The 17820-nt window shown below is 36.5% G+C and overlaps 1 protein-coding gene across 1 annotated transcript; it reads left to right on the top strand.

Moving 5' to 3' along the window:
* The first annotated feature begins 493 nt into the window (after nucleotides 1–493).
* On the top strand, nucleotides 494–17390 carry LOC134662338 (circadian clock-controlled protein daywake-like). Its single transcript, XM_063518528.1, has 5 exons — nucleotides 494–648; nucleotides 8392–8620; nucleotides 11622–11752; nucleotides 12930–13079; nucleotides 17190–17390. Exons 1-5 carry the CDS (start codon nucleotides 579–581, stop codon nucleotides 17351–17353), a joined length of 744 nt encoding a protein of 247 aa, XP_063374598.1. The 5' UTR covers nucleotides 494–578; the 3' UTR covers nucleotides 17354–17390.
* The last annotated feature ends 430 nt before the right edge of the window (nucleotides 17391–17820 follow it).

The raw sequence follows: 17820 nt of genomic DNA, 5'->3' as shown, positions 1-17820 counted from the left end.
ATATATTTTTAACACGCTTTTATTAGGTCGACCTGTATGTAACTATGTAATGGAATCTTGCAAGTTAAATTTGATCCACTTCCCGGTTTCTGATTGAGCTGAAATTTTGCAAACACATGTAAGTCGGGTGACAATGTAATATTATGGTACCATCGAGCTGATCTGATGATGGAGACAGGAGCTGGCCATAGGAAGTAATATGGAGTAACAAACATAAAAAAATAAATAAATAAATAAAAAAAAAACATACAACCGAATTGATAACCTCCTTCTTTGAGATTTGGAAGTCGGTTAAAAAAAAATCATACGTTTATTTCTAGTGCCAAGGTATCTAACCACACAGTTTTCGTCGAGACGCCGGGCCAACCGGGGTGACCCTGGATTGTTTTGAAGGCTTGTCAAAAAAACATATTCCTAGCGTGTCAAAAAAAGCTTTTAGGTATTTGCTGCCTTCGCAGCTTGTTTGAAACTCGTCAGCCACAGCTACAGGTCCATACATAAAGGTGGATCATCGCGGTTGCGACACAGTCTTCGCACGGACATCATTCGTCGCCGTTGTTCCGAGTGACATTGCTACGATGATCGCGTACGGAATAGTGTTTTTGGTTGCGGCATTTTGCAATGCAAACGGCGAAGACGCGTATTTGCGTAAGTACCTAACTATAGTTCGTTTTTTTAGCATTAGAAAGAAGGTAAGCGATCTTGACATGTCTTTTAATTGAAAAACGCTTTTTAAAAACAGTAACTTATACTCATGTAATCTTATACAGTAATATAGATGATCGTATTAGATTCATAATTGTTACATATTTCCGTGACTTATTTTTAAAACATGTTTTTCAATTAAAAGACACATCAAGATTGTTTACCTTTTTACTAACGCTAAAAAAATGAACTATAATTTGGATACTTATTCAATGACAGATATGAGTTAGAAGTAACTTTAGTGTAGATAAGGCAAATAACATTTTACCTTGACTATAATCAAGTTTTAAGGCGTGCGCTAAATTGTGGTGTTGAAATCTCAAATCACGAACCTTATTACTTTACAATGAGGGCTAGCGTTTTTTTGCTCACCAGTTGGCGCCACTGTTGATGGTGGTCCAGAAAAACGGAACTCAAAATTCTTCTATGCTTATTTTTATACAATCAATACGTTGTTATACATATAATACACAAAGGTATTTTTTATATCTAAATTTGCCGTTATTTCAACCTGTTTAATTTTGCATATATTTAAGTTGGCACTTTTTTTAAACCACTAACATACATTGATTGTGGTATATCTGTTGTTTACCATGATTATAATCAAAGATGGACAAAGATTTACCACACTTATGAATTAGTAGTGAAAAAAGTGATAAAAAAGCTTTGAACCCCCAAAACTTCATTGCATTCAAAAATGCATTTGACATTTTGAAAGACCTCCAGGCTCCAACTACACTAGCGCCCCTAGCGGCGAAATTACGCGCGGTGGCCCTCTTTGATGGTTCATATTGCAAAGCATGTCTCTTCTGTAGACATATTATAGTAGGTACAAAGTTAAGGGCTGTTAAATCATTTTCTGATTGAACCCTTATCCCTTATAAGGGGTAAATACTTACTCATTTTGTGAATATCTTTAATATCTTGGGATCTTGGGTGGACCTGGGGATCCGACCCTTTGGGTCCCTTTTTGGGGGGTAGGCACGGTACGATCTCGTGGCTACCGGGCCAAATCAGTTTTGTTTGACCTTAGGAACAATCGTGCCTAGCGGCATCGCCTGAGACAAAAGTGCATAGGCACTGCACTCACTCAATTTCAAAAAATTATAAATTTTGAAAGCCTTTATCTATAAAAATATTATATCTATAGGGACAATTCTAATCTCGTATTGTAGCAAATTTAGTCTTCTTTAAAAACGTCTTAGGAAGGTACTATCAAAAACTAGTCCTTTAGGGTTAGAATCGCCCAAAACTAAAAAATAAAACCCGAAATTTTCGCGGTTTTTTTCGATTTTTTACAAAATTGCGTTCGGCGCTCGAAGTCTCAAACTTGGATTATTCATTGAGCCAACATCATAAACAAGACTGCAAAATATCAGAACCACCGGATTAGACGCAAACGCTAAATGTATAAATTTACTGTATTAGCAACGCATGTAATGTAGGTACGCATAATTATCTATCTTGACGACGTAGACGTTGACGAATTTTCGACAGTCAGTAGCGGAAACATTATATGATTTATAAAGTGAAATTGATTGTAGGTAGGTACTTAGTAATATAATTATAATAAAAAAATTGGTAATCTTTAAACAAAAAGTAAAACCGACTTCAAAAAGGATAAAATAAAATATTATCTCTTTTTACATGCGCTAGAAACTGAAACGTTTGAAGTCGGTGCCAAGTCAAATAGTTACAATACTGGTTACTTATATATTATTTAATATACCTACTTACTGCATATCTGTCTGGGAAGGGGCTGCTAAAAGCCGTTTCATAGAACTTGAACGTGCACAACGAGCACTTTTAAAGATTATGTACTTACCCATTTAAAAAAATACATTCCCACCTGATCTATTATACGAAATAAGTTGACTTTTATCGGCCGGGACAGGATAGCGATACGTCCTAAAACTGGAACAAAATTTGCTAGCTTACAGTTCAACATACGATCGGCTCGTCTTTATATCTCAGTGAACCCTAAAACTGTGAACATTAATACATCATATAATTTTAATATTCAACGGCTTACTCATAAAATAAAAATATATCCTCGAAATTGTAAACAATGAAACGACATTGAAATGACATACCGTAATTAAAAACCGGTCAGACCGAACGTAAGCTAGCTTCATCCTCACATTTTGATGGCGAACACTTTAGGCGGAATAGTCTGGTTTTATTTTATAACTCAGATAGGTACTAAAATAAACAGTTCCGTTGAGATAAAATTTCATGTATTTAGATTTACAGTTTTTGTTTATTAATTACCTAAAAAAACAAGCAACAACGGTTGCACTCCGGGAGTGCCGATAGAAGTGAAAACTCACTTCACTATATTATCGACGCCCGGTAACACGATACATACGTTTAGCGGAGGTATTCTATTTATTTAATATATATTTTTATCATTCTCAAATAAGATCACACTTTTTCATTGACGTGTTTATTTACATACTGCCATGACAACGTCAAATTATTTGAACATAGGTAAAGAGTCTTGAATAGGAGTCCGCAACATAAATGTCAAATAACATTGAGTTTTTCTTTATTGATTTAAATGCCATCTAAATTATGAGTGGCCATCTTACCAACCTTACGCCCCTTACGGTCACGTGATCGCCTTACGCTGTCTCGAGTTTATCATTTTTTCCCCACCTCAAAAAGTGCCCAGCGCCGCTAAAGAAGTTTTCACTTCAAAAACACGTTATATTTCCAATAAATAAATAATGCCTAATAGGTAATATGAAGAAGGTAAAGAATTGTTAATCCACGGCATTTAAATTCAATATTTTCTTTGTATTTGTGTATTCTTTGTTGTGTCGTGGGTTCAATTCAAACCTCGGTCGTGCCGTATAGACCAGAACAAATTTTATTGTTCTAGAGAAAAATACAAAAAGTTTGCTAATAATTTGGTCCAGCGGGCTCAGCACGGTTCCATTTTTATCGACTACTAGCGACCCGCCCCGGCTTCGCACGGGTTAACAGATGAATTTTGAAAAATCCTTTCTTAGTGGACCTTATAAGGAACCTACTTGCCAAATTTGGACTTTCTAGTCCCAGCGGTTTGGGCTGTGCGTTGATTTAAGTCAGTCAGTCAGGTCTTTCACGTTTATATATATAGACACTATGCCCGTCACATTCGCACTTACATACTTGTTAGAACGTGACAGGCATGGTGATAAACGATAAAAATGCGACCGTGGTACTAGGGCAGATCCGTTATCAATCTTATCATACACATAATAGAGGTTAATAAAACTGAACTAGCAGCTGGCCAATTCCAACGTACACTAACATCCAAATGTGCCTCTCGCTCGCGCCAATACATGTACGGACAAGTACGAGCACTTTGGCCTAAGGGTAATTTAAAAAAATTACACGTATCGTAACGCGATGAGTGATGGATGACAATGACATGGAAATGTATTTCCTTGTAGTCAGTCAAGGTTTCAGTTCCCGTCTCGTGGGGCTATATGGAACCCGTGGGGGTATTTAACATGTTACACACAACATAAATCCTCTATCAGGCAAAAACCGCAAATTACTTCCAGCATAAATATATATATATTTTGTTAGTACAAATTTCTAGTCTTTGATAATGTTAAGAGCCCGTTAACGATTTTAGAGCCAACATGTAAAATTGATAGATTTAGTTGTTGAAATTGTACACCTTTTGTTACGTAATACATATCTAAATAACAAGTATTGGCTTCTATTAGCACCTCTTCTCATCTTGCCTTTTAATAATGAGGTCCCGAGCGTGCATCACCGGCAATATAATTATGACGAGAAGGGGCAGTTTTTAAAAATTCATCAAAAAATTATAGTGGTAAATTATACAAAATGATGTATAAGAACAGTTTCAGATTATTGAAGTATCAAAATTACGTTGAAATTAAGTCGATTTTCACGAAAAATTCTCACTTGTTTTGAAGTAATTTCTGGTGAAAATTGATTTCGTCTAACTTTCATTTACTCTTGTTCAATAGGTATCATATAACAAAAATGTAGTCTATTAAAGATGGAGTACAGGATATGTGTAATACAAAATTACCATTTTTAACAGTCCAAACTTTTCGAAATGTACAAATAAGATCGACAGATTCAGTAGTTTACGCGCATCTACCTAAACGTTCATCAGAAAAAAAAATATTACTAATTTAGTGAGTCTGTTTTGAAAAAATTATTTGTAAAAGTGCAAGATAAGAAGACGTGCTAATAGATACCAGTACTTGTTATTTCTATATTACGTAACAAAAGGTGTACAATTTCATTGACTAAATCTATAAATTTTACATTTTTGCGACTAAAATCGATACCGGCCTCTTAAACTATTGCGTAACAATGACGTTGATATCGATTTTATTATAATGACATTTATTAAATTTCGAACGTCTCTGAAAAACAAAGGAATTCGATTTGACCTTATTTCTAGTATCAGTACTATCAGTAGATGTCGTCTCATTCGAATTTAAATGTCAAAATGACAGATTGTATTCGAATATAACTTAAAATTTAAATCTAACATTTGTACGAAGTTTGTTTTCATCGCAATATTAATATGTCCCATCACGCTCCGCGATTGTTACCCATCAGCTTCCTAGCGAAATTGGTTGTTCAATACTTGCGCTATGGAATGCCAATTTAACTATAACCCCCAATGGGTCAACAATCACGGAGCGTGACTGACCTTTGATTCAAATGGCCTAAATGGTAAAGAACAATCGTACCGACTTTCTTACTTTTAACACCATTTGTAGCATATTACTGAATTTCGGGGTGTACCGCTAGGACTAGTTCGAATATCGTAAAGTACCTAGTTACAGTATACGTGGCCGAATTTCCAGGCAAGAGCTTATAATATTGTGGGTGAATGTTTCTAATAGATAAATTTAATTTTGTCTAATAGAAACTTTCTATTAGACAAAATTAAATTTAAATTACCACCATAAGCAATAAGATTTAAGTTAACAATGAACTAGGCAATTAGCTAAGTCTACCCATCTATGTTTAAAGGGAGTCCCCTCTGCCAACAAACTGTAAGTACTGCAGTTTGGCAGAAGAAGAAACTGTACAAATAGCGTTTATTTTGCCTGAATAAATGATTTATTATTTATTTTATTTACTAGTATTACATATTTGCATGTAAATAAGTATAACTAAAACATTTCTCGGAAACTATTACACAGGTACTTTATTACAAGTAAATCGTAAAAACATATTTCCATACCACAAAGTTCAAGCAATGATCATAAATAGCAATTGCATGTGACCTTGTAGGTTGTTTAGTAAATAGGACTTATGATATATGTACCTACTTGAGATATACTCAGCTTGGTGTATTTCCTAATGTGGGTAGGTACTTACTTCTATTAAATAAGTTCTTAAATAAACTCCGTACGAACAACCCCGTGTTCCGTTACTTCATCCCTCAGCAACTACCGTGTACAGTCACCTGCAATAATATGCTACTCTTCGAAGGCCGCAAAAATAATGTGACACGCTCTTATGGCTCTAGAATTGAAATCATGTCAGATATTATTGCGGCCTTCGTTGTGTAATATATTATTGCCGGTGACTGTACCATAGGACTAATAAGGGTTCATTTAGACGGTGGCCCGTAGAAAAAAATGTTCTATCACATAAGTAATCTACATAAAATTTTCTACAAAAAACATTCAGTAATACACTTTTTCGCTAGGATCAATATTTTAAAATATATTAAGTCACGAATAATTTGTTCTAAGGTCGTTTTTTTTTTAGTTTTTCGTAGGTAAATAACTCGTAAACGGTAGCCCACAGCAAAAAAATCTCTTTTACGTAAATAATCTATTTGAGATTCCTTATAAAATAAACGCTACTTAGATTACTTATGTGATAGAACATTTTTTGCTAATACGAGCCACCGTTTGTTATTTACGAAAAACTATAAAAAAGGGACTTTAAACCCCTCCTACCCGTTAGCTTCACCCCCACCCCCCGGTACTTTTAGTATCTTGTTTAATACACCATTACCTACACCCATGCTAAAATTGGCTTACACATGTATTATTTCCCCCGATTGGCAATTTTTGGTGTTCGTTTGGTGTACTATGTCGCCTGTGGTATTTCCGGACCAATACGACAACCAATACCAACTAATTTTTATTTTTTTTTTAAATTATTTCAGTTTTATTATACCTACATGTAGTTTAGTTTTATTGTTTAGTTTGTCTTTTTGTCTCCATAAACGTGTAGAATGTTTTACAAGAGGAGCTGTATTTTTTTTTTCGGAACAATGCAACTCTGAGAACAATTGGAACAAGCTAGCATCTACATACAACGTGTGGCTACGTACCTACGTAGGTACCTAAGTCAAACGTAGCTTAGACGGACACATTTTAGCTACGGTTTTCCCAGTTTCAATGTAATTCTGTTATATTTTTACTCGTATGTTACAAAAAAAACTGGTTTGTTAATGAATTGTCATACTTTTTGCTTCATACTTATCATAAATGTATACGCAATTAAAATATGACGATAAGTATCTTATTCACTTTTAGTCTAATGACTTAATACCGGTTTGTGCAACAATAGCACCTATAAAATGATAATGGCAAACGCTTAGGATGTATTATTATTATCGGATATATTATACTTTTTTACGTCGACGTGATTAACTACTATAATGCTATGCTATACCTAAGCATTACGGCAAGTCACTTGACGTGCGTCCGAAATTCAAAGCAAGTTTTTATTTATTTATTAGTATTCAAGATAACAACAGCCGTAAAATAACTAACACATATTAAAGGATGACTCACGCTAGAACTCTCCGGGCCCGGGACGAGGCTTCTGACACTTCTTTTTCTATGACAGATGATCGGTGGTCACGGATGCTTCTTATAGAAAACTGAAGTGTCGGGCGCCCCGGCCCGGACCCGGACCGTTGTAGCGTGAGTCATCCTTAATACTTAAGTACATAAAAGAAGGCAAATATTAATCAATAATCATCCATTCAATAATTTATTAGTGCATACAAACTTAATATACAATACATACCTAGAAACGAAACATAATTAAATACATAACCTACAAAACTTAAAAACTAAATCTAACATGAACGCTGAAAACAATACACTCTTTTTTTTGGGCAGTCGTGTAAAAATAAATGAAACTAATCTTAAAATAAATTATTACAAACTATCCCCCTGCGGAATGGTGCCGTATAGATGCTGGCATGCTCCATTCAATTACAATAGGTAATAATACAAAAGAAACAAATGAAACCGAGTGTCATAGCTGTGGTTAAATACATCAAATTGCGCAAAAATATTTTCTTTAATGTTAATATCCAGAGAGGAAAATGGGTAGGGTGCATTGGGGTAATTCCGAAGACGGGGTAATTTTGAAAATTGCAAATATCTACTAAACTAGAAACACTTCATACTTTAGCAACACTTATACCACTGGCACGCTTACATGGCATCTTGCGTACTGTTGCTACACAGTAGAAAGCTTTTCTAGTTTAGTAGATATTTGCCATTTTCAAAATTACCCCGTCTTCGGATTTACCCCAATGCACCCTACTATATTTGTATGGAGAAGCGGACACGTGACTTCGTCCCCTTTCGTCTTAAACCAGAAACATTACATTGAATATCAGAAAATGAAGACTTAATGATTAATTATGTTTGTTTCCAGCATCATACATCAAACAATGCAGCTACAACGACGCCGAGTTCGCGTCGTGCGTGAAGCAGCAGGTGGTGCTGTCGCTCCCGCAGTTCACCAAGGGCATCCCGGAGCTGGGCGTGCCGTCGATAGACCCCATCGACCTGGACGACATCATTATAGACGGCAACGGCCTGAAGCTGTCCTTGAGAAAGGCGCAGATGCATGGTCTTAGCACCGTCCACGTAACAGATCTCAAGTAAGGATATATTTTAATACTTAATATACCTAACTATACATATGTATAACAGGTACTTTTGATACTTACTGGTAAACCCAACCCATTCATTAGAAAAATGGTTTACTATAACACCGAAAAGAGGCGCCCTAAACGCAATCAAAACTATTCAGAGGCTAAATTAACTGCACGAATCAACGAAGACCCATGCATTCCCACTAAGCCATTGACATATATCGCAGGACTGGCCTTACGGGCAATAAGAATGGGGCCAGTACAGTGGTATGACACCGTTACAACGCGATTGGTTGATGAACTCGCATCTCGCGCGCGTTTGGTCGCATCTAGTTGCGTTAGACTGCACGATTGGCTCGAATTCGTGAGTGACACACTGACACCGCTGAACTACCATGTACCATTTTTAGTGCCCGTAAGGCCCGTCCCGAGATATACGTCAGTGCACTAAGCGCTTCCCACATGGCATATCTTGCGAAGTTGCGACCGATGAGGAATTTGATTCAATTTCAAGAATGGGGCCTCTTCATGCCCCTTAATAAATTTACTTAAATTTACCTTAGTAAGTACTAGGTACTTACCTACTCTGTAGTTTGTATTTGGTATGGTTCACATCATAAGTATTATCTTGCAATTTAGCGAGGATCTGCTGCCAGTATCTTTGGTATGTACCTACCATGCCATAGATTTTTAGTTTTCCTTTTTAAGTAGTAGTTTTAGTCTTGCAGATAGTTTCATTTAGGTTACTTTATTGTTAATTTATACTTATATTGTTGTTCAATAAAGTATATCTGTGCAAATCAACATAAACCAAATAATTTAACAAGGGGCAGTTTCTAGCAGCATGATCATTAACTACAGTCTAGATACAGTGTACTAAATGGGGTAAAATTGATAATAATTAGGTACTTTAAAGGTGCACTGCGAAATTCCAAGTATTCTTCGTCTGTAAATATGTAGTATTATTATTTGGTGGCTCGCAATAAGTAGTCTGTAACCTTTAGATGATTATGTACCTTCAGATGTTCAGAACCTACTCAATTACGTTATAATTAGGGTGTATTTTCCTTGATACAACAGTGTTGTAGATTATAGAAAATTATTGAGCTCATGAGCAAGTAGGGATACTTATTAGGTACCTACTGTAAATTAGGTGCAGCAAACTGAACCCCTAGTGTAAATTTCAATCGATAAGTACCTAGCGTGCGTGACGTGCGTTCGCGTTGCGTTAATGTCTGTTTTTGTATGGGATTTAGAAAAGCGCGTCAAGCGGGACGTTTTGAAAACTCAAAGTCCTACATAAAATGACATTTGACGCAAACGCGACGTACGTCACGTGACACGTCACGCTATCGAATGAAATTTACACTAGAGCACAGAATAAATAATAGTACTAAGTACAGAAGACTCACTCTCTAACAAAACGCGTCTGTTACGATCAGCACAGATATGGCCGCTAGGCGGCGACAGCGCCACGCGCGGCTTATGGCTTTCCCCAAAATTGGGGCCGAACGGATGTACTTTTAGCTACCTGTAGCAAAGCGACGAAATCGCGGAGTGAGACACGCCTGACTAGAGGTACTTACTGAAAATTGATTTCGGTTCCAGTTAGTTATTCATGAAATATAAATAATTTAACGGATTAAGTCGCTTATAATGTATTTAAAAAATATCCTGACGTTTCGGACCCTTTACAGCGTTCTTGGTGAACGGATAGAAATGGTTTACTTACTTACTACAACAGTTTTTTTTTGTTAATTTTCTTGCCTTTCTTAGCCGTAGCACATGCTTGAATGATATAGGTACATTAGGTAAGTAACCGCAAAAATTAAAGATCTACATATAATGATAGCATGATTATAATTGTCGACTGTTTGTGTTCTTATCCTTGTTTGTGGTTGCGCAAACTATCGATTCCACATGATTCACAAACAATGAGTAACCAGTCAATCATATCGACGTAGATGCTCCACAGTCCACTCCAGTATACTTACTCATTGTATGCAAATAATTGCTCTGCAATATTGTTGTTACGTTATTAAGTAAGCATTAATGAGTAACTCGTGTACCTCGATCTGCAAGTGATCCAGTAGGCTTAAATTAAATGGAAACCATAGAGTAACTTATAAATATATAACTGTTGGAAACTCACTTGCGTTGAATGATTCCCGTATGAAAGTTTCTTTAAGTATCTTTTGGTTGGGCTTAATTTAAAAGATAATTTGAAGAAATATTATTATATGTGGAAAGGGAGGAGAGGGGACCCCAACAGCTAGACTCAAGTTAAAATAAAATAAACACGGCGGCATACCACCAGCTGACGTATTATCCACCACTTTTAGCCAGTAGACTTTTTTTAGGGTTCCCTACCTAAAAAGGAAAAAAATGGAACCCTTATCGGATCACCCGTGTCTGTCTGTCCGTCTGTCATAGCCTAGTATTTTCCTGAAACCTACTGGACCAATTAAGTTGATATTTGGTAGGTAGGTACTATGAAGGCCACTTTTTGGGGGTAAATGAGAAAGTTTAAAATAAAGTTTTTCAAACTATTTCGTGTTATATATATATCAAATGAAAGAGCTCATTTTGAGACTTTCAAATATATATATATTTTTTTAATTTTATAATATGTAGGTACATAGGTCAAAAGTTATTTAAGAAACAAGACAAAATTAAAAATTTTGAAAAAAATACACAAAATATTTCTTTACCAATAGATGACAGAAAAACCTATTAGAAATGTGCAGACAAGCGTGACTCGGACTTAATGTACCTACGGAATCCTTGGAACGCGAGTCCGACTCGCACTTGGCCGGTTTTCAGGAAATTTTGAGAAAATGTCATTTTTTTATTTCCTTAATATCTACCAACGGAGCGGTAGCGATGTTAGCGTAGTCCATAACCATATTAATAAACCACTTGGGAAGAACCTTATATGTAATAAAAATCTGTTGCTTTCTCGCGGTTCATTCGAGTAAATTCAAGATTTTTAACCCTTTTGTTTCAGAGTAAACTTAAAAGACGAGAGTTTTACCTTGAAATTTGTTGCCAATATGAGTGTCTCAGGAGTTTACAACATCGATGGGCGCATCCTCGTGCTGCCCATAAAGGGAGATGGGGATTGCTTGATATTAGTCGGTAAGAATATTTGTTAACATTCTCCTAACCCACAGATCTCTTTAGTGGAAGAGAAGAGAAGAGTCTTGGAATATAAGGGTACCGACACATTCTATGACCGTTCCCTTACCGCACAGACTCTATACCTAATAGCAACAAATATAAGTAAATATTTACGTTATATCACGTACCTACAAGCCTACCGGCTGGTGGTGGCTTAGCGGTAAGAGCGTGCGACTTGCAATCCGGAGGTCGCGGGTTCGAACCCCGGCTCGTACCAATGAGGTTTTTCGGAACTTATGTACGAAATATCATTTAATATTTACCAGTCGCTTTACTCGCTTTTCGGTGAAGGAAAACATCGTGAGGAAACCGGACTAATCTCAATACGGGCCTAGTTTACCCTCTGGGTTGGAAGGTCAGATGGCAGTCGATTTCGTAAGAACTAGTGCCCAAGCCAATTACCGGGATTAGTTGCCAAGCGGACCCCAGGCTCCCATGAGCCGTGGCAAAAATGCCGGGACAACGCGAGGAAGATGATGATATCACGTACCTACAAATATTTTCTGTGAGTACGTAATAAACGTGAAATGGCGAAATAAAATTATTTTACAGTACCTACATATGACCCTACTTTACCGCCCTAGGGCGGGATTAAGGACAATAAGTGCCTATGGCAAAAATTGAAAGGGCCATATGTACCTACTGTAGAACGTTGTACAATAACTACACATGCGAATTTCCTACTTTTCGTAATGTACTATAAAAATATAAGTAAGTTTATTTTTATCTAAACAAAGTTTTTGAACATACAAACTCTTTGGTGTGGACGTACTTATGATTACCTACGGTTAAAAAATTAATATCTGGGCGACCGAGCTTTGCTCGGAAAACGTACAAAAACTCAAAAATGCGCGTTTCCCCAGAGATAAGACCTAGCTAGATCGAGTTTTCGCCCCCCAAAACCCCTATATAGCAAATTTCATCAAAATCGTTAGAGCCGTTTCCGAGATCCCCGAAATATATATACATATAAATAAATAAATAAACAAGAATTGCTTGTTTAAAGGTATAAGATATGTATTCTTCGGTCTCTCTGTCTTTTGATAAACTGTCAATTCTTTTTAATTAGGTAGTTAAGTAATTTAAATTTATGGTTAACTGATGCTCTCAATCTAATCGTTTATTCCTCCCACAGATAACACTGAAGTAGAAATAAGCAGCAAATTGACTCCCGTAAAGGGCAAGACGGGGGAACACTTGAAACTAGTCACCCCGAACTACAAGTACCAGATAGAGAAGACCACCTTCCAGTTCAAGAACCTGTTTAACGGCAACAAGGAATTGTGTAAGTAAATTACAGTTTTATTGAGATATAATTGCTATTTTCTCGACTAATATGTCGCACGTGGCTAATTATAATCTGTGTAAGCCTCTGCTACAGTTGTACATACTAGTCTCTTCAAACAATTAAACAACGCAATAAACAAGTGAATTCACACGATACAGCGGCACAGGGAGCCTAGCCAAGATGACAATATATCTGTACAACACGAATATTATATCTGTACACATCGACATAAAAAAGTTAATTACCACTCGGTAGGTACTTTAGAGGTTAGAAAAAATCTAATCTAAAAAAAAACGGGGTATACTCCGTACCATCTGGCATGCCAATAGATTTATTTACATTTTTTCTTTTCGTTTGGCGTTTGTCGATATACGATTGTCATCTTGGCTATGCCCCCTAATTAAATAGCTTCGTAACCTAGATTAGTTAAGTGTGTATGAGCAGTCGTTGTTTCCTACACACGACTCGCCCGGTATATTATGTCCGAGCGAAGATTCGGTTTCGGTTTCGGCCAGTTTCGGCTATAAAATCATGTTTCGGCCGTAGTTTCGGTTTCGGCCAAAAACTGGCCGAACCTTTCGGCCGGGCCGAAACTTACGAAATAGTACTTCGTATTATGAAACTAAACTATGTGACAACGACCGAAAGTTGGGGAGCAAGTAGGGCAACAATATTTATGTATACAGAAATTAATTGGTTTATTAGAAAACACAATTCCCCTAATGAGGGCGCCTCTGGACGGTCGACGCTGTCATAATATGTGTTTAATGAAATTTTTTCAACGACTTTAATAAGTCTACAAAAGTTTCGGTTTCGGCCGAAACTAGAGCCAACCCCGAACCTTCGGTTTCGGTTTCGGCAAAAAAACATGTTTCGATCGGACACTAATTATGATTTACGAACGTAACATTTCTAAATGTTTAGAGATAATCGTCGTTATTTAAACTCTTTTACTGCGGGCTACAATGCTCGATTAACTTCTCAAAAGTAGAGGTAATTATTTATACCTAATCAGATTGTGGATTATAAACAATAATACTGCTAGTAGGAAAACGGTAATACAATGTACTTCCATTAGGAAACGTCATTCTTAAGTCTATTTATTAGGTAGTTACTGATCATTATTTCTATTGTGTAGTACAGGTACTAAAATTAATGATTGCACTTTAGGTTATCGACCGAGTGTGAGTCGGAGAGGGTAGCGTTACGATAAAGAAATCATCACAGTTTTTTTTTATGGAAATGTCCCTAATACGTATTCTGAATATGGGAATTGTATTTTATTTCTACTCAGGATTACGATTTTTTAAGTGAAAACTTCTTTAGCGGCGCTGGGCACTTTTTGAGGTGGGGAAAAAATGATAAACTCGAGACAGCATAAGGCGATCACGTGACCGTAAGGTTTAGATGGCCACTCATTTAGATGGCATTTAAATCAATAAAGAAAAACTCAATGACATAATTCAATAAAGCTACATCTTGATGAAATCGCTAATAAAAGTGATACTAGAGTTCAGTACTGGTGAATAAAACTCAAAATATCATGACCAAATATATTTAGATGCGAGGTCTGCAAGGTAACTTTACAATTTCTATTCGAATTTTAAACAATTAACGCTACAAATTTGAATTTCGAATTTTAAACAAGCTCACTGACCAGCAATTTCGGAACTAAAGTTTTTCAATAGAAAGGAGGATGGGTCAATTATACATAGTGCTGCAGACATTTTGGACTAGTCATTGAGTTTTCATTTCTGTCGGCACTCCCGGAGTGCAACCCGTTGTTTTTTTCGATCTATTCTCATGTTGTTGAGTTGAGTTACTTAATTTTTTTTCCAAATACTTGGTTCAGAATTCAACAAAATAGGTACCTACCTATACATATTTATTCAAGTAGGCCTTAGTAGCAACATGCACTTTTGAATAGTCCTATACATAAATCATCTTAATGAGATGTCAAATTAAATATCGGCAATATTAACTTATTATTAGCTCTTTCAATAAATGTTCTTAACCTAACGTTTAAATGCGTTTACTCGTATCATATAATTTGGTATAAATCGAATAATTTATACATAAAATATGAATTTAATGTAATTGTTTTCGAGGCTCTACTTCTATAGAAGTAGAGCCTCATTTTAAACTATAGTTTAAATGTTTTATTTGACCTTACAGTAGGTACGTCGCCAGACAGCGTTAATTATCAGTCCTTTAAGAATTAACAGTTTATTGCGATGAGACATAAAAATATTGACGCGGAAATCGTTTCGTATATAAGCCCAAGTACACAAAGAATCAAGGCAGCCTTGGTTATTGGTGCTTTATTATTTTTTTAAAGACAAATTAAAGTCGTGTTTGACTCTGACCGGTTGCTGATTCTGTTTTAATAATTTTAAATGGTTTTCTTCTCATTTTAATACGACCTTGAGGCGTGTTATCAACACAATTCAGGTTTTGGGTGCGGGAATGTTTTACACTAGTCAAAAAATAGATAAAAATTGTAAAAGCTGCATTTTAACATTACTAAGCACATTCGGAACTTACTACCTATTTTTAATTCATAGCTTGGTAACTATTTTACAATAAACAAAGTTATAAATAACTAGGTACCTACACGAAATAATTCCCGTACCCAAAACCCCGGGGTATGGTTAATTGGTTATTAAGCACCTCAAGCGTACCAATATAAGTGCGTGAGAAATGCCTTATGAGATACTAACTCCAGTACCTAGCTTTACCGTGAGATTTAGGTACGCGTCTTTAGACGCTATAGCGACTGCGTCAACCCAAACGTAGTGCATCTCGCTCGCTGAAATATATAACCTACAACTACATGAAAAAATAAATACCAAAGAGAACTGCAAAAGAATCCCTACCAGTAGGTACCACGATTGTAAGGAGATAATGATGGCTGTCCACAACCCTTCTAAATGAAATACAATAGGGAGCATGCATGAACTAGGTCTAGGGGGCAGCATAGGAGCCGTCAGATTTTTGGCGCGAGGCGTAAATGTGATGTTTATGCTTCCGATGTACACAAAGTCGCAGAACAAGATGGCAGAACCTATACTATGCACAAGAACGATAGATGATAGCCTACTTTGGCAATGTATTCTATTATGTTTCTGATTCAGGCCACAAGATGGCACACCCGCCTCCAATGCACACGGGCGCACGGTCCCTATACCTATATAGTACAAACCTAGTATAGAATTAACCCATCTTTTTGGATGGCGTTAAACACTATGTAGTATGTAGATAACTAATTGACAATTAAGCGTCTGAATGTTAAACTTTGTGACTAATGTGAAGGCTGCAAGAGCAATATTTATTACGTTATGTCGACCTTAGTTGCTCAAGGCCGGTCGAGGTCTATTCCTAGACTTGTTGACTACCGGTCCTGTCGAAGCTAGTGCTGTAAACGTACTCACCTCGAAAACCTATTTCGCCGTTATTTTGTAAATAACAGAGCAGAAATTCAGTACCTACAAGTACAGTCAGCAGCAATAGAAAGTAACTTATTTACCTTCGGTACTCGTTACTCGTGGGTACTTACTTTTAAAAGTATCCCGAACTAAGCATTCAATGGGTACAGTTGATAATTTGGACACAAAAAATTATGTTTTTTCGACGTTTATTTATCTGTCAGTGCCCAGTGGACTCTGTCGTGAACTCTTAAACTCAATACTTATTCATTTTGCCGCTAACTATAGTAGATGTCATTCACGAAAGAAAAAGTGACTAAGGCCTCCAGTGCCCAGGGTTAGAATCGAACCAGCGACTATGCATTATGTCGCAGGGAAATGATCAAAACAGAGATTTGAAAGGGATATGATCAAATCACGCAGGATGTTAAAATGGCGAATCCATATCATCATTTCCCTAGAAAAATTCAGTCGATTCACTAGTAGGTATATAGAAAATGATTATTTGGAGAGCCCGCGCTCGCTATTTGCTGTGCAAATGTAGTATATGAAACAACGTACAACCCTAGGTACATGGTTCTGATCCTGTCCTCGTCTTAATAGGTAGTTTGCTGTTTATAATTAGTTTTTTCTTTTCTTTCTTTATACTTCTTAGGTACTAAACTATTTGTCTTGTCAACAGCGGACTCCATGCATCAGTTTGCGAACGCGAACTGGAAGCAGCTCATGGACGACCTCGCGCCGCCGGTCATCAAGCAAATCGTGCGCACGGGCGTCAAGGCCATCAACAAATTCTTCAACAAAGTCACCGCTCAACAACTCATTAATGATTACCCGCTTGATTAATGATTAGGTATAAAAAGGAGGATCCGTCAGATGTTTCGTCTTCGCAGTGTCTACATTTTGTTGAGGACACTAACAAGAATAAGGGTAAAAGATGCAGTGTAACGGATGTAAAAAATCGTAATAGTCCAACAATTAAGTACTAATTAAAGTCTATTTTTTAATTCGGTAGGCTAAAATGACATTTCTTAGTATGAAATGACATTTTATGTTCATACTATGAACTGTCATTTCAGTCTACCGAATAAAAAAATAGATTTTAGGGTGTCCGCTTGCTGGCGTGGGTGCACATCACGGGGACGCACGCGGGGTCAATGTACCTAAATGTATATGGAAAGCGTCTCTTCTTTAGGCCTACTTATATCACATTAAGTAAAATAAAATTTAAATTAAGTTTAATTAGAACTGAGTTGCATTTGTTTTGTTTCGTTCAATTTTAAAACAAAACAAAACTAACTACATTTCCTACA

Source organism: Cydia amplana, chromosome 3, assembly GCF_948474715.1.
Source record: "Cydia amplana chromosome 3, ilCydAmpl1.1, whole genome shotgun sequence".
NCBI lineage: Eukaryota > Metazoa > Arthropoda > Insecta > Lepidoptera > Tortricidae > Cydia > Cydia amplana.
Note: the sequence above shows the minus strand (reverse complement) of the source record. Positions and strands in the feature narration are given on the sequence as shown.

Excerpts from the sequence above, each read along its gene's own strand:
- LOC134662338 (XM_063518528.1), top strand. The coding sequence starts at position 579 with ATGATCGCGTACGGAATAGTGTTTTTGGTTGCGGCATTTTGCAATGCA. Across the intron at positions 8,621-11,621 it reads GTCCACGTAACAGATCTCAA|AGTAAACTTAAAAGACGAGA; the intron begins GTAAGGATATAT and ends CTTTTGTTTCAG. Across the intron at positions 11,753-12,929 it reads GGATTGCTTGATATTAGTCG|ATAACACTGAAGTAGAAATA; the intron begins GTAAGAATATTT and ends TTCCTCCCACAG.